Source organism: Canis lupus, chromosome 4 (assembly GCF_048164855.1).
Source record: "Canis lupus baileyi chromosome 4, mCanLup2.hap1, whole genome shotgun sequence".
Classification (NCBI taxonomy): domain Eukaryota; kingdom Metazoa; phylum Chordata; class Mammalia; order Carnivora; family Canidae; genus Canis; species Canis lupus.
The window spans coordinates 51,339,919-51,363,511 of NC_132841.1; the positions used below are offsets into that span (position 1 = coordinate 51,339,919).

Consider the following 23,593-nt stretch of genomic DNA (forward strand, 5'->3'; position numbering starts at 1 on the left):
GGGCTAAGGCTTCTGAGGAGTTCCTGAGATCCTTTCAGGTCTCCATGGATCCAAGCTATTTTCTCAGTAATACTAAGGGGTCATGTGCTTTTCTCACTGTCCTGCTGTCACAGGTATGTGCAGCGTAGGATTTCCAAGACTTCGTGACGTAACTGTAACAGCCTGAATGCAGAAGCAGATTTTAGAATTTTACTATCTTCTATCAAGCCACACAAGAAGATTTGCAAAAATGTAAACTGATGTCATTTTCCTTACTGAAATGTTTCTGGTTTAGGAGATATTTTTCTAAAAATATTATTTATACTAACAGGAAATATATGTTATTTTTAAAGGAATTAACTAGATGTTTAATAAGAGAATTCTCTGGTTTCTCATCTGGTTGATGTCAAGGTACATAATCCACATAAACCAAAACACTCTTTAAACTTCCTTGAGTGTGAAGGGGTCCTGAGGCAAGAAGACCTGAGAGCTGTTGCTCTGGCACCGTCGGCTGCACAGGAGGCACTGCCTGCTGAGAGCTGGGCCATACGGTGCTCAGCCCAGGCTCCTGTACAACTTCTGTGATGTCACACAAACACTTTGGAATATGAGATGCCAGATTTGCCATAAAGATAGCAAAGCAAAAGGAACCACGCTTTTTCCCTTTCCCCTTAATTCTATGAAGAATTTCATTTCAAAATCTGGAAGACATGCTCACCTTTTCAGTTAGTACTGCACGTCATCCTGCTACCTGCCAACACTTTCTAAGGGGCTTCGAGGAACAGATCAAAGCAGCAGCATATCCTTCCTACTGGAAGTAGGCCCTATTCCAGCATCACTCAGAGAATGACATGTGCGCTTCCTTTCTCAGATGAAACCTGCATGTCCCTGCCTTTGACACTCAAACCAGAACTGGAAGCTTTTCACCAGCAATCACTGACGACTAGGAAAAAGATCCTAAGCCTACCTTTGAAACCTCTGGGTTGCTGGAGCCTAAGAAGACGGCTTGTTCTGGGGTTTATGTATCACCATACCTGAATGAAGCTATTTTAAGTTGAAACTGTTAAGATGCTTGGATAAAAACACTCATCTCATAATGATCTGCACAAAACTGAAGAGGTACAAGAGAGTTTGTGAGATGGAGTTTCTTCTAGCATGTGGTAGAATGGTCACTTCTTCAAGATCATCTTCAAGTTGGCAACTAAGACTTTGGGCAGATTTGTAGACTCCAGTAACACTTAGCGACACTGCTCCTGAAGCCAGAGAAGCCTGGTGCTTCAGCTGTCGTTACGGGGACAAAGTCCACAAGCCAGCTCAGACCATCACAGAAAGCGTTTATTACCACAGAGGAAACCAGGAGACGCCAGAGCCCATGCCCGGCCGCCTGGGCAGTGGGAGTACTCAGGGAGAGGGGACAGTAGGCGGGAACCCCATTAATCATGTTTGGGCAGTTTCTGACCAGCAGTTTGCTCAGGCCGGGAGATACTCTGCCTGGGCCAGTGTGGAAAGCTTGAGGAGACCAGCTTTGACAAGCAGGCTTCCTCCTGGACAAAGCAAAGAACAGCCAGAACCAAGGGCAACAGCCACACAGACATCGAAATCCAATTAGGCTTATTACATCAGAAGTGTGTTTCACCCTGACCATAAAACAAGAGGGAAAAGGGAGCAACTGGGCCCTAGTGGGTAGCCTGTCTTTGAGATAAAATGCTTTTAAAAGTTAAATATTGGCAGGGCCTTCCCCCTTGCTAATAGCGAGCAGCACAAAATATCCAAGCCAGCTTTACAAGCTACTGTGAACTTTGTTATCTGTTATTATTTGGATTTTGAACAAAATTGATGGAGTAGGAACCAGTAGAGGAATCCTGTTTGATCTGGAAATTTTCGGTGGAGAGTCCAAAAGGTCGAAGAACCAAGTTCCCAAGATCTTTTAGTTTACCTGTAATGGAAAATGGAAAATTCAGATAAATATGGGGAATAAACAGAAGGAGGAAGACCCCAACTGATCCTGCCTTACTATCTGATTACAAAATATAAAGAGCATCTTGCTTTTAAAATTATGAACCCTTTAGCCCCTCAGCAATGTGGTCACTTTGGTGCCACTCACCCCCACACCCGTGCTTTTGTAGATGATCGTGAGGGAGCACCACTGGCTCCCTTTGGGAAAGCAAAGCTTCCTGTTCTAACTGGCCAGAACCAACAAAGGACACAGGCCCTGGGATGGATGATGGCCAAACTGACCGTTGTTCCTGGGGGGCTGAAAGTATCCTGCCAAGTCCCAGGGCCTGGTGCTGAGGGCGGCGGACCCTCCAAGTCTGTTCTTTGAGGAAAGCAGCAGCCACCTGCTGAATCTGATCCCTCTCAGATTTCTACCGAGCTTGGGTTCAGACTCAAGGGCCTCCTGCTTTACTAAGGAAAGCCTTAGCTTCTACACCAAACTTGTCATTTCTCAGGAAATGAGAAATGTCAAATGCTCTTGCTCATCTGACAGCACTGCCAACCTCAACAGTTCAGTCTCTTCTCCCTCGGATTCAGGCTTAACCCAGGTGAGCTCACATCCAACAGCCAAAACTGAGACACATGGTATAACCTAGGATTTTAATGCTGATTCTACATTTAAGAGTGCCATGGAATTTGTATGTCACAAGCTGGAGTTTTCAGGATTTTTCAGAGATTTACAGGGACTCATGGGGCAATAAGATGGAATATTTGAAACTAAGGGTGTTTTGGAAAATCTTGGCTGGGATAGGTGAATACACAGTTTCGACCCTTTCTAAATTGTTGTAATTTTTCTTGCAGGTCTGTTCCCAATGGAGAGGACAACGGGGGTAAAAGGGAAAGAAATCCTTAATCATCGGAGCTATAGGTTCCTTCCCACCATCCTGCTTGTTAGCAGCTTTCTCTGAGGCGTCCCACCTTGAAGTAAAGCCCAGGTAAAGAACTTCTAGACACACAGCCCTTAAACATCAAGGTCTTTTCTGATAATTCATGGAAAAAACTTTTGGTCTCAGTCTAGACTTAGACCCCAGAGCTCACCGTATTCTGGGGAAGCTCCCAGAACCCAGGCTGACCATTCTGCAGGCAGGCTTCCCCAGCCTAAACCTGAACACATAATGCTGAGCGTGCCCATCTGAGGAGAACTGCTGGCACAGTTCAGCCCTGCACACGGGTGCCGACTAGGGCATGGTCTCCAGCAGATGGATGCACAGGTAGGGGCCACAACCAGCACAGAGGAGGGGGCACCCTTGGTTAGGTGTGAGTTCCCCAGAACCCTGGCAGTCTGTTCTGGGGTTGAGGAAGGAGGACAGGGAGGGAACAAACATTTAAAGAGACGAGTAAAATGTCGCCACTGGCACAATCCCTGGCTCTCCTGACACGGAGGGAGTTAAGTGAGAATGAATCTCCAGGAGTCACATCACACTGCCTGAGACCGGCAGGGCCACCCTACACGAACAAGCCTCTGCTCAGGTCCCTATCCCTCCCCCTGCCCCTGGAAGGAGAGCCCACTGCAAGTCCATCTCACTGCAGAGCAAGCACTGAAAGCGCCAAATGTAAAGTATCTACTATGTGATGCAGCAGGAGCTCTGGAGTAAAGTTTATTCTCAGCTTCTGAGAAACTCTGTCTGGCAGGGTGACAAACACAGGACTAAAGTGGGCCCTGGGCAGAAGCTCCCCGGCCTGTGCAGGGGTGGCGAGACAGGCATCTCAGAAAGAGTGCACTTGGCAGTGCCCTAAGGTCCTGGCAGTTCCAGGACGCTGGTGTGCCACTGTGTTCCACAGGTGGCAGGGGGACAAGCCTTTCAGCTGCAGATGGAAAGGGACAGTTAGGACCTCTTGCAGGTTTCCACTTGGCCTGACTGGGGGAGGAAACTGCCTGCCACCATGAGCCTCGCATATTTTGCTTCTCTAGAGTGGCATGTGTGCAAACGTGCTTCTCTGGCCACAGGTGCCAGGGTGGCTGTGCTGCATGCCAGGGCTGTGCATCCCTGTCGCCTGCTGACGGAGCCCGACAGAGCCCGGCAGCGGCAGGTAAGGTACTCCCACAGGCAACTGTAGCTCCTCAGTGGCTCTGCTGGAACTTTCTCAGCACTAGGTCCTCGCAGCTTGTGACTTTCCCTAGCCAGCATCCCTCTCTCTGCCACGGGCACCGCCAGCTCTCTGCTCCACACAGCTTCTGCTCCCGCCCCTCCACCCACTCCTCCTACAGGTGTTCCCCTTATCAGTCTCTGGAACTTCTCATCTGACCCTGCTTCTCTCTCTGGGGACTCAACCTACATAAGGCGATCATTCTTCTTCTGTCCGTTCTCAGCCTTTAGAATATTCTACAATAGTTTTACTACATTATCTCCAGAACAGAACAGGACATGGGAAGTTCCACTTGCTCAATGAGACAATGGACACGAAGTGCCTGAGATAACTTATTAGCCACACACAATAAAAAAGTCTCCACATCAGAGAAGACCTGAGGTTACCAGACCTGAATTCAACCAACAGTCCTAAGTTTATGCGATGGCATCCTGCTGTGTGTGCTGGGGATGCAAAGACAGGAGAATCACTGCACCAGAATAAGCTGAGACGTGATGGGGAAGACGAGACACACACACAGAAGGCAGCTCAGTGTTAAGCTGAGATACAGAGTGCCAGGAGAGTTAGTAAGATTCCTCCCTGGACAAGCGGGGGGGGGGGGGGGGGGGCGGGGGAATCTGGTCTTTTCTAAGAGTGTGCACAGGAATTCCCACCTAAGAACAGACAGGACCGCGGCCATCTGAGATGGAGGGAGTGGGCAGGGCAGGCAAAAATGGTTTAAATAAATGTATAGAGAAGGGAGGGCAAGGGCGAGCAGTGTGTCCAGTGGGCTCCAAGCTGGATGGAAGGGCACATCCTGGCAGGATGTGTTCTTATGAGCCAGGCCAGAGGTCTCTGGTTCTTGTGCCACAGGGAAGGTCACCGATGGCTTGAGAACTGAACTTTAAGGGTTAATAACACTGTGGCAAAGGGAAGAATGAATCAAAAGACAAGAGCCTGGGGACACCTGGGTGGCTCAGTGGTTGACCATCTGCCTTCCGCACAGGGCATGATCCCAGGGTCCTGGGATCCAGTCCCCCATCAGGCTCCCCATGGAGAGCCTGCTTCTTCCTCTGCCTGTGTCTCTGCCTCTCTCTCTCTCTCTCTCTGTCTCTCATGAATAAATAAAACCTTTTAAAAACAAAGAAAGAGTCTGGAGGGGATTCTGACAGAAAGTTAGTGCAGCATCATGGGAAAGAAGCCATTTATTCACTGAACAAACATTCGAATATCTATAATGTTGGGTAAAGAAGTTCTGAGGGATGCCTGGTTGGCTCAGTTGGCAGAGCACACAACTCTTGATCTCGGGGTTGTGAGTTCAAGCTCCAGGTTGGGTGTAGAGATTACTTAGAAATAAAATCTTAAGGGGTGCCTAGCTGGCTCAGTCGGTTAAGTGTCTGACCCTTGATTTCAGTTCAGATCATGACCTTAGGGTTGTGAGACTAAGCCCCATGTCAGTGCCCAGCACGGAGCCTGCTTAAGATTCTTTCCCTCTCCCTCTGCCCCTCCCCACTCCCTAAAAAAAGAATAATTAAAAAAATAAAATCTTAAAAAAAAAAAAAAGCAGCTCTGAAATCAGACTGAGGCCAATGAGAACAGAAGGGAACAGAGCAAAACATTATGGTAGAACCAACAAATTTTTGGTTTATGAAGAATTCATCTTTTGCTGTTTATGGCAAAAGCAGAGAAACACCTTCAGTAGAGATGATGCTCATAAATATATATACAATCACACTGAGTTTTCCTGTTGCTGTTTAGAGTCAGGTTAGATGCTCAGAGACTAAGGAGCCTGCCTTCTGGTCCCTAAGACAGGATCATTTGCCAAATTAGCTTATCTGCCACCCTTTCCGCTGGCTGCCAAGTTCGACACCCTCCCCCCTATGAGGGCCGTACCCAACTGGATTTCCTAATTTCCATTTGTTGCAGATCTGGTACCATCACTCAGCCATGTGTGTCAACATGTCCCTGACTTAGGATCTCCTCTGTGAGACTAGATTGCAGGCAAAGAGAAGAGTCCAAAACTGTGCTCAGACAAGAACGTTTAGGACTAGAGATTGATGCCTGTCACTGGATCCAGATTTGATAAATAATAGTTTCCATGCTTCCAAGCAACATGGTATCACAATAACCCACGGACTCATTATGTGTAACTGCTCTTTGGAGATACTAACTGTACAGTAGTCCATTTACCCTGAAGAGAGACAGGAATGCCATTTGTTAAGATCCCTGGGGTTTGGGCCCCATGGGATACACCTGAATCCTGACACCACATTTCCTCTTATGACGTAGGCCCTAAGCCACGCAAGCTGCCTCTTGCTTTCCTCTGAGCAAAAGGCTTATCAAGAGACAGCACAGGATATGAAAGAAAAAATTCACAGCCAAATCAAATGCCTACGTTAGCTCTTGGGTGAAAGTGGAGGCTGAAACAAGCCTTACCAAGAACTGTCAAAGAAGCAGGAGTCATTCCTCTGAGAGGAGCTGATGGAGTGACAACCAGGAAATGAAGCAGAAAGCAGGGCAGTGAAAATCTACACAGATACTTCCAGAGGGAATAACCACAGCAAGGAAGTGGTTTGGAGACACTAATGTGGCCAGAGTACAAAACACTGCATGTATAGTCTCTAATGAGGATTAGGGAGGGTGTTATGAAGAGAAATATGAAAAAAAAAAAAAAAAAAAAAAACCCTGGATTTCCAGGGTATCCACATATATGGCTTTAGCAGTTTTAAGAGTCAGTGACAATGTCAAGGCTTTCTTGTGACCCTGGGTAATGGAGCTGGGTCTAGGACCCTTTACTATGCAGAGCAGAGAAGCATGTCATGCACAGGAAGAGCCAACAGAATGTGTCCAATATTTGCCAAGATAATGAACAAGTTACTCCTAAGCATCCTTATGTAGTTCTTGATCATGGCATCGTACAAGATGGCATTCTTAAATCAGTTCACAAATGTGTGCTCATTAGGTTGCTAATGGCCAGGAGTGAACTCTGGAGAAACTTTAGGAATCAGGAGAGCAGAAATATGTCTCAAGAGATTATAAGGAGATAATAATACAAATGGAAGACCTGGGCTGGATGGTGATCAAGGCCCAGGTGTACGCCAGAGCAGCTGGGCAGGAAGCAGTGTGGGAAAGGATTCTGGAGCTGTGTCCTGCTCCTTGTCTCTGGTTCCTTTGGGGGAATCAGTGAATTTCAAGTTGTGGCTCTAGATTTTCTAGGTCAGGACAGGAACCTGGCAGCTCTTGGTTATGGTAAGAAGAGTAGCATCTCATGGAACTGTTGGAACACAAGCTATACCTGCTACTGGGACATAATGCCACCACCCTAGGACTTGATAAATGGTGACAACCTACAGTGAGCTGACTCAATTTCTCCAGTGACACCTTGTCCAAATAAACACCAGAAATGGAACACAGCAAGGAATCGATGGCCACAGAGAGGTGTCTGCAATCTCAAGTCTAGTACATTCTCAAATATCTTTTGCTTTTTTCTCTGCTGCAGCTACAGCACAAAGAGGGAAAGGTAAAACTCAGTGACCTGCTGCTTCTGCTTAGTGACCTCTGCTTCTCTCTCAGAGCAGAACGGCTGACCACTCCTGGCTGCATCCCTGCGATGCACCTCCCATGATGCTGCTCCCATGCAGCAGTCACACCCCTCACAGTGGAGGATAAACTCAAGTATGCACCAGAAAACACGTAGAGGGGTTGTCAGAACTGAGTGCTGCGTTCCACCGCAATCTCTGATTCAGAAGGACTGAAAATGTGCGTTTTGAATGAGTTCTCACGTGAAGCTGGTCTGAGCAATGCATTCTGAGAACCAGCCCCAAAAGATACCTTGCTTTCATAGCTGTTCAGTGGAATCTTGATCAGAGAAGCCTGATATTAAAAACTAACTGGGGATACCTGTCACTAGTGATCAGTGGGACAGGCTGCCCAGGCAGAGTGTCTCTTTCACATTTTGTGAAAATACACAATCCCATTCTTTTTTATTTGCAACCAAGGCTTATTCAGAGATCTATATGAGCATCATCATCTGGCCTCCAAGTACACATCTCTTGCTCTCCTGGCATAGCTACCAATATGAGGCTCACCTCACCACTCCCTGTGTATAGAACCTAACCCCAGGAAGGCTCTCATCTGTCTCCCCAAGGTTAAACAGCCATGCTTCTGAAGATGCTCCTGAGGGCAGAGCAGTACACTAAAGATCTGCCCTCAGTTTCCTCCAGCTGAGCAGAGGAGCTTCAGGGATTCTGAAAATATCTCATCTGAAAGTGTTTTTACTGTTTACCTATGTGGAAAAAATTTAATGCTGTGAAACCAAAACAGGAAATAAATTAGATATAGCTACTCATAAGGCTGTGCCTACCATCCAAATCTGATTTCAAATTTCTATGTTCCTCAAACTTGCCTGGTTATTCTGATTATAAAAATGCTATACATTTGAATCATACAAATAAAATACCACTCTTTGTTTTCTACATTGTGGTTTCATGTAAGACTTTTTTTTCTTTAACTAGCTGTTCTAATTTGGTGTAATCATATAAGGTTTTTTTTTTTTTTAAAGATTTATTTATTCATGAGAGTACAGAGAGAGAGAGAGAGAGAGGCGGAGACACAGGCAGGGAGCCTGATGTGGGACTCAATCCTGGGACTCCAGGATTGCGCCCTGGGCTGAAGGCAGGCGCTAAACCGCTGAGCCACCCAGGGATCCCCATATAAGGTGTTTTTTTTTTTTTTTAAAAAAAAAAAAAAGGGATCCCTGGGTGGCGCAGCGGTTTGGCGCCTGCCTTTGGCCCAGGGCGCGATTCTGGAGACCCGGGATCGAATCCCACATCGGGCTCCCGGTGCATGGAGCCTGCTTCTCCCTCTGCCTATGTCTCTGCCTCTCTCTCTCTCTCTCTCTGTGACTATCATAAGTAAATAAAAAAAAAAAAAAAAAAAAAAGATCTATTTAAATAAAAAAAGTGAAAATCACTAGATTTAAGCAAAGCCAAATAAATAGGGCATTGATCACTTGTACTACCAGTCACTTAAAAAAAAGCTCTGAGCTTCCTGGGGTGCTCTGCCTAGCACCACTAACCATCCCCCAAATCCTTTCACTGTTTAAATTTCCTGGCTTATTACAGCCATGGAGCTAATCTTTCCAGAGAAAAAGACTAAAGGAAACACTTCAGTTGCTGACCTCTTTCCTCAAATCTGAAGCCAACCTGATTAGCAAGGACTGCAGCACTATGATGGACGGCCACTATGGGTCTCCACTCTTGTTCTAATGATATTTCTAAATGACAGGCTAGGAAGGGAGGAGCAAGATGTTTAAGTGGGTTCTACTCCCTTTGTTATTTAAATTAGGATTCCCCCCCCCCCCATCATGGAGGCAGCTACAGGGTTCTTCTTTCCAACAAAAATGCAGTCAAGTTACTGAGAAAAGAAAAGCAAGTCAAAGATTATTGAACAAATCTAAATAAAAGCCCACTTTGTTAAATAATTACCTAACTTCGTAAATGCCAATGACAAATGGTGTTGAGCAGTTTTTCAAATCTTTAACTGCCGGTTTTTCAGCAGAAGCCAGCATCCTTGGAGAAACCAGCACTAAAAATTGTGCAGTCCACTGCAAAAAACTTGCTCAGAATATTTAAGGGGTGACATTATTTTGCAGAATGAGTAGCATCCAAGGCTCTCTTAGCATGTGAAGCACAGTTACATCATCTGTATCAGGGAGGGAAGAACTCCAGAAAGCTTTTGTGGGGCTGGGATTCCACACAGGGTCATTCTCTCTTTTAGGCTCTCTGATGGTAGGGAACACCTAAAGGCAAGATCTTATTCATGGTCCTTATACTTAGAAGATAAAGAGAAGATAAAGCCATTCACACTATTTATGTGTAACAACAAACATATTATTTACCAAACAACTTAAACTGCTTAAGTCTGATCAGAGGAGAATTCATTACAGAAGCAAAGGAGAATGAACTCAACTTGAATATTTCAAATGGAGAGAACAATATAAGTAAAGCCCAAAGCCATGGAGATAGAAACTAGCTCATGAGACTTTAGATGGACTGAGCCAGGCAGGCAGGGAGAAATGAAGTTTTGATTCCATCTAAAATTGACAATGGCTGCAAGATTCAGTTTATATACATCCTTTTACGGTTTCATACTGGCTCAAAAAAAAAAAAAAAAAAACCGTCTAAGGGTCTCCTCCAAGTCTACCAGAGCCACCCCAACATCATCTCTTTCAGCATGAAATATGGCTCAGTTAAGTACAGATACTGTCTTTTTTCTAAAACCGAGTCCTTGTTAGTATAGGTAGAAAATGCTCTTTTCCTTCTCCTTTGAAGAAAGAGCACCTCCAAAATAATTTTTCTGCTCAAACATGGTGTCATATTTAAATATGTAAATTAGGGAAAGAGCCTGTTTTGGAAAAACTGGAGAAGGCTCCCGAAGTCTCCCCAACTCTCAAACAGTTCTCAGCAGAGGCCAGAGGGTTGTGGACTGTCTAGGTTTAATGGCTTTTTCTTAATCAGTTCTGCTAGCAGAGTGACTCTTTGGAAAATATGTTCTCATTCTCTAGATATGATACCTGAAGGCCATAAATGGCCAAGTTCAATTTATTTTAAGGTTTTTCCTTTATGCCCATGTGATTGCAATATATTATATTCAACCCACATGGTGGATTTAGAAAATACTCATTTCAAGGAGGAACCAAACAAATCTTGAGCAGGGAAATATCAGAGAGAGATTATGCTGGACAGGCCTCAGTCCAGGAACCATTACTCCCCTTAGCCAAGCAGACTGTTCATGAGAGGGCTTCTGATTCCAACTATAAAATGTTCTGACAAATATAAGAACTAAACCATGAGTCCATCTGTCCTATGCTCTACTTACAGTCTTCTGTTCCTCTATCTACTCCAAACTTGCCCTTCGTGTCTTCTCAAACACTCTCAATTCCATTTGCAAAACAAACATTCCCTTGTTTCTGACATGGTTTGCATTTGCAATAGCTGTATTCTAATGAAATTTAAAACTTAAGTCATTTACTCAATGAAGAAACTCAATTGTTTTCATGAGATTCATGATCTGAAATAGAGGTTAGTGGGATCCCAGGTTGAATTATATTTGCATTCTTGAAGTGGGCAAAGTTCTCAGGAAAAACAAAATAGAAGTTTAGTTCTTCAAAAGCTGACATCCATCCTCTCTAAACCACTGTAAACCTTCTAGAGTCAAAGACAGCTCAGACCCTGCTAGCACCATGGTTATAGCTCACAAAACAAATGAAGGGCCTCAAAGCTATTTCTAACTGTGTTCTCCTCCAGCAAAAAGTACCAAATCCTGCTTTCCCTCACTCCGCACCTCCTAGCTACTAGAGTCATGAGAAAGAAAGAGAAGCAAACTTACCTAACATCTCTGCCTTTAGCCTTTCATTACGTTCTTCAATCTGCTTAGGTAATCTCTGAGGGGAAAAGAGGAGAAACAAGGGTTGGTGAAAAATCTTTTGACTTTATTTTCAATCTGAAAAACAAAAACTTAATGTGAAAGTCAGATCAGGTGATGTACATATATATGATCCTATTAAATACAGAAAAAAAAAGTATTTGTGAGGGAGCTACACAAACACAGGAGCCTTGTTCAGTTCACTGCTATATTCCCAGTTCTGGGCACAGTGGCCTGGGGAGGACCTCTATAAAAATCTGATAAATAGGGATCCCTGGGTGGCGCAGCGGTTTGGCGCCTGCCTTTGGCCCAGGGCGCGATCCTGGAGACCCGGGATCGAATCCCACGTCAGGCTCCCGGTGCATGGAGCCTGCTTCTCCCTCTGCCTGTGTCTCTGCCTCTCTCTCTCTCACTGTGTGCTTATCATAAATAAATAAAAAATTAAAAAAAAAAAATTAAAAAAAAAAATCTGATAAATATATAGACAAAAACATTTCTGAAAGAATACATTCCAGATGTTTACAGTTGTATTTTTAGGTGGTGGGATTATGGGTCATATATCTTTAAATTTTTTGGCTGATTTGTATTCTTTAACTGGAAGTCCTTTCTTACTATAATCTAATTTGTTGAAAATGGTCAGATCAATATTGGATGTTCCTAAATGATCACCAAATTCAAGGTTTTCAATCTTGGCACTACTGATATTCTAGCTAGGTAATTTTTTGTTGCAGGGGGGAGAGAGGCGGGGGCTGTCTTGTGCATTATAGGAGGTTTAGAGGATCCCTGGCCATTATATGCTAAGAGTATCACTCTAGCCAAGACAATCAAAGTGTCTCCAGATATTGCCAAACATCCCTGGAAACCAAATCATCCCACTTGAAAACCACTGATCCAGGTTAGAGTCTCATATGGCTGCTTTTAGTTCTGTAACTGGCCCTAAGTACTTGCAATTTTAATAACCCAGATATAATAATTCAAAATAAAATAAATTCTTCATGCACATAACAACTAATATAAAAGGCTTCCTTTTACAAGGTTTAAAACTAATGTGATCACAATAGAGAGGCCACCAAGAATTTGGCCAAGATTTTAAGAACTCTATTCTCTTTCCTTGTTTCAAATTTAAGTAAATCCTACCACGCTTCAGAGATGTCAAAAGTCAAAGGATTAAATCTGGTTTCAAAATGCTTATGTGTTTTAATGATCCAAACCAGTCTGTCTTCTATTATTCCATTTCTAGATAAATAAATAATCAGTTATTAGTAAAGGAGTTCATCTCAAGTGTGTGTAAAAACAAAACCCAAACCACCTAAGACATTAATGCAGAGCAATTAGTCAATATTTCTCAGGTCTGAAATGAGTGGGAAATCCTAAATAGCAGAGGCTCAAATGCTCTCAGCAGCCACATAGGATACGTAAATAAGGAAAGGATTCCACGTTATGGGCAACAGAGAGTGATGTGGTCAGTGGTGAGCTGGAGAATTCCAGGTGAATGCCAATACACAGCAGTTCAAGAAGGACCCAGAACGTCTACATCTATGTCCCAATTTTTTAAAAAAAGATTTTATTTATTTATTGAGAGCGAGCAAGCGAGCGGCAGAGACACAGGCAGAGGGAGAAGTAGGCTCCATGCAGGAAGCCTGACGCGGGACTCAATCCTGGGTCTCCAGGATCACGCCCTGGGCTGAAGGCAGCACTAAAGCCACCCGGGCTGCCCCTATCTCCCAATTTTTAAGAAGAATCTGATTTAGATTTCCATCTAGTAAAATCTTCTAATTTTTAAATGCTGGTTTCAATTAAAAACAAAAACAAAAAAAGTTTGGCTTAAATAAAACAGATCTGTAGCTTCCCTTCCCCCTTGTCTGCTGGAGGCCTGTGATCTGTGTTGTGGGCTGGTGTTCATGACACCCCTCTCCATCCTGATGGCTCTCTGAAAAGTCTGGCAGTGAAGAAATCTGTTTAATGAAGTCAGTGTTTGTTGAATTTATTTGAACATCCACTATATTGGGGGCAATAACACTTACACATCTGATTCTGTAGCATATCTTTTAGAGTATATGCTGCTCTGCATCTTAAGAGATAAAGAGTACGTTAAACCTAGATGCACAGATCTGGAGTTAAAAAAAATTAATTTGTAATTTTTTTTAAAAGATTTATTTATTTTAGAGAGAGAGAAAGAGTATGGGTAGGTGAGGCAGAGGGGGTAGAGAGAGAGAAAGAATCTCAAGCAGACTCCCCGCTAAGGGTGGAGCCGGAAGTGAGGCTCAATCTCCTGACCCTGGGATCATGACCCCAGCTGAAATCAACAGCTGGATACTCAGCCAACTGCATCATGTAGGTGCCCCTGGAGTTAAAGTTTTTAAGGGGAGAAAACCAGTAACATTTAGCTAATTGACAACAGACATAAAAATATTATGACATTTATTAAAAGCAAAACCTGTAGTGCCATGGACAAGAGTAAGAGTAATTTTAATGTAATAGGGCTAATCTGGAATATATTTAATTGGAAATAGGCTGGCCATATGATAGTAAATAGAAACTTGGCGACTGAAAAGGATGGGCAGAAAACCAGAAGTTTATTACCTGTAATACTGAGACTCATTTTGGACTAAACTGTACAATTATAGTGCAAAAGATTTCCTTAGTCCAACAATGAAACAGTTCTTATTAATCCTATAGATTAAAGGTTTGCACAATTAAGGCTTACAGAGTGGAAATTAAATTGTACATGGTCACAGAGGGTCTGTGACCACCACTTCAAAGTTAGATCTCCCATATATTTTGTTAAGCCCTTAAAAATATGTAAATGGAAAAAAATATATAAATGGAAGGTAGTTGGGTCCCAAAGGATTACTTAAGATTCAATGAGTAGCAACACAGGCACAAGAATAAAAAATATTTTTTAAAAATTAGGTTTACCATGCAGGCTTCTCTTGCTTGATATACTGATGGATCTTTTTCTAATATGGATTTATAGTCCTCCAGGGCTTCATCTAGCTTGTCAGTTTTTTCGTACAACTCCGCTCTCCTCAATATTGCCCTGATATAGTTGGGGTTTAACTGAATTGCTGTAAAAAGAGAAGATATCATTGTTATCATGAAGAAAAAGGGCCTGCACATCCCCAGCTATATTGTGTTTCTTTATTAACCATCCTCCAAGGGTCTAAAAGGAAGAGTCATTTGTCAAATGCTACAGCTGGCACTGGCAAACATTTTCTGTAAAGGGCAAGATAATAAATATTTTCCACTTTGCAGGACAGACCATCTCTGTCACAACTACTCAATCCTGCTTCTGTAGCACAAAAGCAACCACAGATGATGTATAAGTAAATCAAGATGGCTGTGCTCTAATAAACCTTTGTTTATGGATACTGGACTTGGAGTTTCACATAATTTTCCTATGTCACAAAATATTTCTCTTTTGATTTCCAAGCATTTAAAAATGTAAAAGCCATTCTTAACTCATGCACTATAACACAAGCAGGTGGAAGGCTGGATATGACTTGTTGGCTGTAGTTTACTAAATCCAGGTCTATACCCAAAGTCCTATTTTCACATACTTGCCCTTCATCTAGTTCAGAACAGGCCAGAACACGGAGCCCATGTGTATGGTGCAGAAGTGAGAGAGAATCTGAAGGTATAAATTAAGAGTTAAGGGGAAACCATTTGGTGGCAGACTATCATTCTCTTTTTCCTAGGCCTCGACAAGTGAGCTTATGCCGTGACTACTGAGGTTACATTTTTAGCTAAAACCTCATTGTTCCTTCAGACTTCTATTCCAACACCTTAAGGTCACCAGTGCATAATATCCTTTATTTTATCAGCGATGACTGTCCTAAAAAACCCCTGGGCCAGGTTTTAGATCAACTATACTGCATTTCTCCTATTCCTTTTAATTGTTTATTTTTCTGTCAAAAATCAAGGTCATGGCTCTAGAACTTTTTCCTTCAAGTAATATATTCAATTTTTATTCATATCTGTTTTCAGTAACTATTTCTTTACTACCTAATAGATGTACCTCACCAGTGTATCTCTGGAGTATAGTGGTAAACAAGACAGACAAGGTCCTCCGACTCATGAAGCTTTAAGCTATTCTAATAGGCAAAAAGCAGACAGCATACAGATATGTCATTTCAGACTGTCACAGTGCTCCACATAAAAATAAAACAAGATAAGTAAATGCAAATGAAGGGGGAAATAAGGTAACCTCAGAGAGTGGTCAAAGACAGTGAAAAGGGAATATCTGAGGGAGAGCAGCCATTTGAAAGGAGTGTACCAGAAAGAGGGACCAACAAGAGTAAAGGCTCTAAAACAGTAATGGCATCGGCATGTTAGTGACAAAGTTCAGGGCTGGGGAAGGGGTAAAACTGAAGATACACACAGACCAGATCATGGAGGCCTTGTTGGCCAGGGAAAGGAGCTGATACTTTTTCCTAAGTGTGATGAGAAGCCACTGGAATGGTTTCAAGTAGACAGACTAAAGGCATCATCTAATTTACAGTTTTAAAAGATCCCTCTGGCCACAGCATGGAGGGCAAGAATGAAAGCAGTGAGGCAGCTGGCAGGCTGCTGCAGTGGTCCAGATAACAGAAAATGTTGGCTAAGCTGATAATTGTGGAGAGGGATTGAAAAGGCCAGACTGAGTATATGCCTTTGAATTAGAGCCCATAGGACATGCTAATTCATTTAACCATGTGGAATGAAAGAGAATAAATGAGTGGATGGTAATGCCACTTTTAAGAATGGAAAAACCAAACTATAAGTTGTTTATGGGTATGTGGGAGAGTGGACTGAGGAGGTCTCAGTCTGTTCTGGGCACCTCAAATCTTCAGTGCTTAACCAGACATCCAAGAATCTTAAGATGTCAAGTTTGCGACAGGATACAGGGGTCCAGACCAAAGGGAAGAGCTGAAGATATAAACTCCAGCATACAGATGGCATTTAATGTTTAAGAACTGGATGATATCACATAAGGAAAATTTATAGAGAAAAAAAAAGAAGAGGGCCCCATGTGTGATTAAGACCTAGCAACTTTAAAAATGTCAAGAATGATTGAGACGCCAGCAAAACTAAGAAGGAATAGCCAATGAAACAAACAAACAAACAAAAAAGAGGAATGATACAGTGTTATTAAATGCATTGGGAAGGCACGTAAAAAAGAGAGGATAGAGAAGCAACTATTGAGTTGAGCAAGATCAAGTGGTGGATGACCTTTACAAGTGAAGTTTCCCAGTGCTATGGATGGAACAGAAGCCTAATGGATGTGGAATGAGGAGAGAATGGGAGAAGACAAAATAGACACAGCAAGGACAGATAATTATTGTGATGAAGAGGGTCAGAGAAATGGTACAGTAGTTAGTGGGGGATACTGGTTCAGGAGAAGGTTTTCTGAAAGAAGAACCCAAATCCCATAACATTTCAACTTTACATGCAGTCAACCTCCCCTTAGTCTCGTACATCATCTTCTCTTAAAATATTCCCAACTGCAATATCATAATATCCACAGGAAAAGTTCTCCAGTGACCTCTACTACATCTTTTTAAAAAACTCAACCCCCTAGTTTACATTTTAACCCAGACACTGCCTCCTTTTCAACTAGTGGATAAATTCTAATAATGCAAATATATATTGAAGAGAAAGAACTTGTCCCAAGATCACTTTATAAAAACCTCTAAAATCAACACAACACCCTAACCATGTGATTTTTCTTTCCTGATCCATGTAAAGAGAATGAACTTAACTTTATGCCAAAACCAAAATGTCTAAGGTGAGTGACATTAAATACTAATATTAAATATTATTCCACATGACTAGTGCTAATGAGCTCCAATATGACCTCACAAAGACGCTGTTAAGTCTTATACCAAGAAGGTTTATGAACTGAGTGAGCCATACATATGTATCTGGTGTGGGTAGGTAGTAAACCATACTACTGTCAATGGTTTTGTCTATGAGTACAATGTATACAGCTAATAATGACTATGTTTAAACACATGAATATTAGTTTAAGCAAATCCAAAAACAAATCTCGAAAACACTTTGCTTCCTCTCATTTTTATACCCCTACACTTTGAGGTACAGCTGGAAATGAACTTTTTCCTGGTGTATGCCCTGCTAATCACGCTTAAAAGGCATTTTCTCATGATTTGGTTACAGAAAAAGGTCTAAACATCAGTAACTTGTTCCTAATTTAAACACTTCTAACCCACACATCTCACACAAAATAAGGTTGAACACCTTCTTCTCTCCAAACAAAACAGCACATTCAGAATTAGTTCCAGCCCAACATATAATAGATCAAAAGTACTTCGCTGGATTCAAAGGTACTAACAGTTTCATTCAGATATCAAGAAATACCAAATATCTCCAAGAAAGCCAGAAATAAGGTGATTAATTAATGTAAAGAAAAAAAAAAGAGGAATTCATGCCGAGCATGAGTAGGACTAGATAACATACAAAGTTCTTTCCAATTCTTTAATTTTCTCAGAGAAAATATTATCCAAAGATGGAAAAAACTGGAAAAAGAAATTACAAAAACTAGTAATTTTCTAGGAATTCCTAAGAGTAGTAGGATGCAAGGAAAAGTGTGTTCTCCAAACCAAGCTGGTCAGAAAGGCAAGACAATGGTCAGGCCTATCTGGAAACCTTTGGGGGAAAAAACCAAAACCAACCAACTAACAACCCAAAAGTGATCCTATGGCTGGGAGTGTCTCTATAAGTTGGTGGGACGAAGAGACTGTAATGAAACTCAGGTATGAGAGAGCAAAGTCTTGGTTCACTGTTTGGAACTTGAAGAGATAATTAAAATGATGGCAAGTGGGTCTGGAAGAATTACTGCATGTGAAGAGAGTCCCAATTTCCTAACAGAAGCTGCCCCTCCGATAGCCGCCCCCCTCTCCACAAACACACAGATCCAGATGCCCTAGCAACAGCTAAGAGCTTCAATTTCAATCCCCAAGGAAAGTAATTTAGACACTACATACAAGTAAATTCTGTTCCATGAGTTCTGTTGCCAAGGCAGCTTTGAATTTTTCTTCACATATTCACTAATACAGGGTAAACTGACAGAACTTTCCATTTAAAAGTGTGTTTATGCTAAGATGACTACTATACAGTACTTCTAAGAAGGCTGAACTATAAAGCTTCTTCTTTCAAAGTCCCAGAGTAAGGGATACACATGTACAAGTAGAGTTGACCATTGAACAATGCAGGGGTTAGGGGCGCTGACCCCCAACCCCCATGCAACCAAAAATCCACATATACTTTTTGATCCCCCAAAACTTAACTAATAGCCTACTGTTGACCCAAAGCCTTACCAGGAACAGTTGATTAGCATGTTATATATATTATATACTATATTCTTATAGTAATAGAAGCTAGAGAAAAGAAAATGTTAAGAAAATCCTAAGAAAAGATACATTTAGAGTTCTTTACTGTATTTATTGAAAAAAAAAAAAATCCACGTATAAGTAGACCTATGCAGTTTAAACTCGTGTTGTTCAAGGGTCAACTACACACATTTGACTGACTCTATTTGCTCAGCTGAGGTAATGCTTATATGTTAACATATAACAAGATTAAAAAGTTATACCTTTGTTGCAGTCACTGATGGCCATCTCTTTCTTGTCCTAAAAGGAAATAAAACATTATTATGTGTCACCCTAGTTCAATCTTAATGGCCCAAAGGCTCAATGACATAAGCTGATCATTAATAACTACTTATAGAGATACACAGTACTCTTAAAAGAAATCACATGAAAACACGAATGTTACTTCCAACCTAAAATTCAAAATGTGACAGCTCTGAAGTGAAAGCTTCCTAGCAACAAATTATTCAAGTAGTTTCTTCCTAACATCTTTAAAGACTGTTGCAACTGATCTATTAAATTTGCAAGGCACTTCACATTAGAATGCTGATATTGAGAAAAAATTATCAATAAGCAGAGCAAATGACTGATATATGAATAACTGTTCATAATTCCCCTCTTTGGCTAGCTGTTGTATTATCACACCCAAACTGGTATCTTCCACAAAGTATACAGAGGGCCCATTAGAGACACGGAGTGGCTTGTCATTAGTCTGCTACAAAAATTTTTTTTAAGATTTTATTATTTATTTGAGAGAAAGAGAGCCAGCAGGGGGAGAAGAGGGAGATAATCTCAAGCAGACTCTGAGATCATGACCTGAGCAGAAACCAAGAGTCAGACAGTTAACTGACTTGATGAGCCACAAGGCACCCCTTGGTTGTAAATCTTAATTTCTCCATTGATACAAAAATACAAAATGATTCATGAAATAAGATATCTAATTTACCTCACTGAATCTAGAAGCATGGGAGAGTGAGAAGAACATTGGATGCCAAAAGAACTAGACTGTAATTCCAGCTCTAACACTAGCCTACTATTTAACTCTTCAAGCTCTAAAATGTCTATTCTCCCCCCAATTATAAGTTTTCTACCATATTACAGAAATATGAATTCAAATAAATGTTCAAAACTGGGTGGCTCAGTCAATTGAGGATCTGACTCTTGATTTCAGCTCAGGTCATGATTTCAGTGTCATGAGATCACCCCATATCAGGCTTTACACTCAGCAGGGAATATGGTTGAGATTCTCTCCATCCCTCTGCTCTTCCCCTTTCTCACATACACACATGCACTAATAAAGAAATAAATATTAAAACAACAAAGAATAAATGTTCAATACTTCCCATAATGGCTACTATTGAAAATATTAATATTTTGTACAATATTTCAGAGCAATGTCTAACAAATTGATTTTTAGAATTCATCCAAAATTCCAGGTGGGGAATGATTATCTAATGGGTACTGCATTTCCTTTTGCAGTCATGAAAAAGTCCTGGAACCAGACAGTGGTCATGGCTGTAAAATATTGTCAACACATTTAATACTGAATTGTATAGTTTAAAATGGTTACAATGGTAAATTTTATATCATTTGCATTTTACCCATAGCAAACAAAAAAGGATAGAGTGATATGGGAGGCACTAACTATATTATATCTCTTCCAATGTTCATCATTAACAATTCACATATTAAAAACTCTATGAAGTTCTGTAGTAAAGAAATCTGTGTAACTTTGGGTAACTCAGTATTTTTCCAATTTACCATATTCCTATAAATCTAAGACAATTTCATATTTTTAAAGTTTCTGAAACAGCAAATCTTTACAACTTGTATGTACAACTGTTGTGGTGATATTCTTTGTGCTCCTAAGAGACCCACTAAGTTGCAGTACATCCTCTCAATAATCAGCCTCTGCAGATCAAGGAATCTGGTATTTTACTGCAGAACCCTTTATTTAAGGTCATAGTCTACTAACCTCTCAGGGGACCCAGGTGTCTGTTGCTAAGAGTGGTAGTCTCCAAAGTGCCTATTTGCCATCCTTTCATAACTTATATAAGTTATAACACACACATACACACAAAACAGAATATATAGAACATATAAGGACAGTTTTTAAAACTTAGGGCCTATACTTTTAGGGCTTCATGTGCTCTTGTGCAGCCATTCTTAGAGCTGAAACTCTGTCCTAACTCCAGTTTGCCTTTTCTCTCCAGATGTGAAATGTAAAGCTTGGCCGCTGTCACTCAGTCAGGGATGCTGAGCCTGCAAATGTGCCTTTCAGAAATTCTTGTTAAAGCAGTTGATGCACCACTCCTTGAAAAACTCAAAATATGCTCCTTAAATCACTTCAGTGTATTAATCCTGCAAGTTTTTGTCTCTAATTATAGAATCTTTTTAAAACATTAAGAGTACAATTTAAAAGAATAAAAGAAAACAAAACATGCACCAACACTATCCTTTGTACAGGAAACAGTCATAGAACAACTCTCTTTTGAGTTCTCCTCGGATGTGACAGACAAAAGACCAGCAAGACCATACACTTTCCTAATTCAAGAAAACTGGTCAATTATGTGAGCTCAACCCAGGCAGTATCAATAACTTGGCAACTGTGGAAACAAAGAATTCCAAGTACCAGAAGCCAAACGGGATGATGCCTTTTCTTTGAAATTGAAGATATCCCAGATCTCATTTCACAATGACAATTTCCAGTCTGAGAATGTGGCCAGCCATCTCCGAGAAGCAAAAGCAAAAGATAAGATTGTTCCAGCTAAGTGTGAATTCAGATCAGTGGTAGAATATATTAATGAATATTGTTCTAAGTAAACTTAAAAAATTATTTCTTCTCCCATTCACACGAATAACTCTAAAAACACTTCACCTTAGAAGCTGAATCCAATAATAAAATATTTAAACATACAAAAAGATCCCCCTTTCCTCAAATCCAATTATTCAAGTATTCCCCAGCCCACTCCCTTTTTTTAAAAAAAAAATTCTGGTCATCAAAAGTGACTTTGGTAGAGGCACTAGAGAATTTCATGTAACAAGAGAAAGTGACATAAATATCTGTTCTAAACAAACAAAAAAACCACTTAACCCAATCTTGATTGTGCTTTGTGGTTGCTTAAAGGTATGCTAAACAACCTACTCTTGGTGCTTTGGATATAAATAGCCATAATAAATAAATAAGTGGTAATGTTTTTTTCAAAACTCACATTTCAATCCATTGAAACCATGTTGAATAGTCCATAGGAATAGCAGACAAATCAACACCGAATCTAACTTTTGTTTTTATTTATTAAAAGATTTTATTTATTTGACAGAGAGAGCATGCGAGAGCTCAGGCACTCAAACATGTTGGGGGAGGGACAGAGAGGGGGAAGCAGACTCCCACTGAGCAGGTAGTCCTGCAGGGGATTCAATCCCAGGGTCCTGGGATCATGACCTGAACTGAAGGCAGACGCCTGACCAACTGAACTCCCCAGGCACCCAAAATCTTAGTTTTAACACTAATATGGCACAAAACAAATACAACTGCACTCTCCTCTACATTAACTGTTATGCTAGGTCTCAATCCTTTGGAAATACAAAATGTTTTTGAACTTTCCCTAACACCTATTCTACATTTAGGAGCACCTCTCATCCCAACTGTTGGACATTTCTCCCTGTGTCCATACTTTTGACAGAAAATCAGAATCCTAGCAATAAGCATTTTGAAGTTCAGAGTTTTAATCGGTGTTTCCCTCTCTTTGAGTCTTTATCTAGAATTCCAGAGGCCTAAAATAAGCAGGTGCAGCTATTCTAGGACACGTACTACTTGACTTTTTGCTTCATTAACCTGTCCTAGTTTGGTGGAGACTTTGTCAGCCTTCCTTCCTCCCATGAAAGCGTTCAAACAGCTACTCTAATAAGAATGTTGGCAGCAGTAATCTGACTCAAGTTTTTCAAGAATACTTTTCTATCTTCCATATGACCTTTACATCAGGGAAATACATGGGCAGGAAAAGGGAGGCAGCAACTTTAAGCCTCTATGCTAGGTTTTTTTTTTTTAAAGATTCTATTTTTAAGTAATCTCTACATCTACTGTGAGGCTCAAACTCACAACCCCAAAATCAAGAGTTGCAGCTCCTCTGCTAGTTTTGAGATAGAAGCTACCCTGGGCACCGAGGTGGCTGAGAGAGGTAAGCATCTGCCTTCAGCTCAGGTCATGATCTCAGGGTCCCAGGACTGAGTCCAACATTGGGCTCCCTGCTCAGTGGGGGTGGGGGGAGGTCTGTTTTTCCCTCTCCTTCTGCCCGCTCCCCCTCATGCTCTCTCTCTCAAATATATAAATGAAATCTTAAAAAAAAGAGAGAGAGAGCGGGAGAAGCTACCCTATGAAAACACTGTATGTAAGTTCATGAGCTTCTTAAACAGGTGAAAGATACATACCTGTTTCATCCTTGCAGCAGCTCTATTTGAAAACAGAATAGACCTGTCTTTCTGGAAGCAGGATGGGCACATCTGAAGGGCTTGACTATAAGAACTCTCAGCTTCTATATAATCTGAGAATAAGGTAAAAGATGAGAGGTCATTATGATTTTATTCCTCATATTACTGTATTCCATAGTATCTCAGAATACATAGCTTTCCATTCACAGAACAAAGGTCTCAAGTAGAATGTTCTGTATATTTAACTTTCACTTGGCTTATCAATTTAGTAAGCAATACTGAAAAGGGATTAGAGAACTGGACAGATGAAAGAGACTAAAGTCTGGGATTAA

General features: G+C 41.3%; 1 protein-coding gene across 3 annotated transcripts in view; it reads right to left on the reverse strand.

Annotated features, from left to right (window-relative positions):
- Positions 1-1,293: 1,293 nt before the first annotated feature.
- The window catches only part of TTC1 (tetratricopeptide repeat domain 1), a 47,024-nt gene continuing 24,724 nt past the window's right edge, over positions 1,294-23,593 (reverse strand). For all 3 annotated transcript variants that reach the window (XM_072824309.1, XM_072824310.1, XM_072824311.1), the window contains exons 4-8: positions 23,262-23,374; positions 19,058-19,094; positions 14,386-14,534; positions 11,431-11,485; positions 1,294-1,915 (exon numbers count right to left, since the gene is read on the reverse strand). In XM_072824309.1, the coding sequence (XP_072680410.1) occupies positions 1,782-1,915; positions 11,431-11,485; positions 14,386-14,534; positions 19,058-19,094; positions 23,262-23,374 (488 nt within the window). In that variant the 3' untranslated portion in view covers positions 1,294-1,781. The remainder of the gene's footprint in view (positions 1,916-11,430; positions 11,486-14,385; positions 14,535-19,057; positions 19,095-23,261; positions 23,375-23,593) is intronic.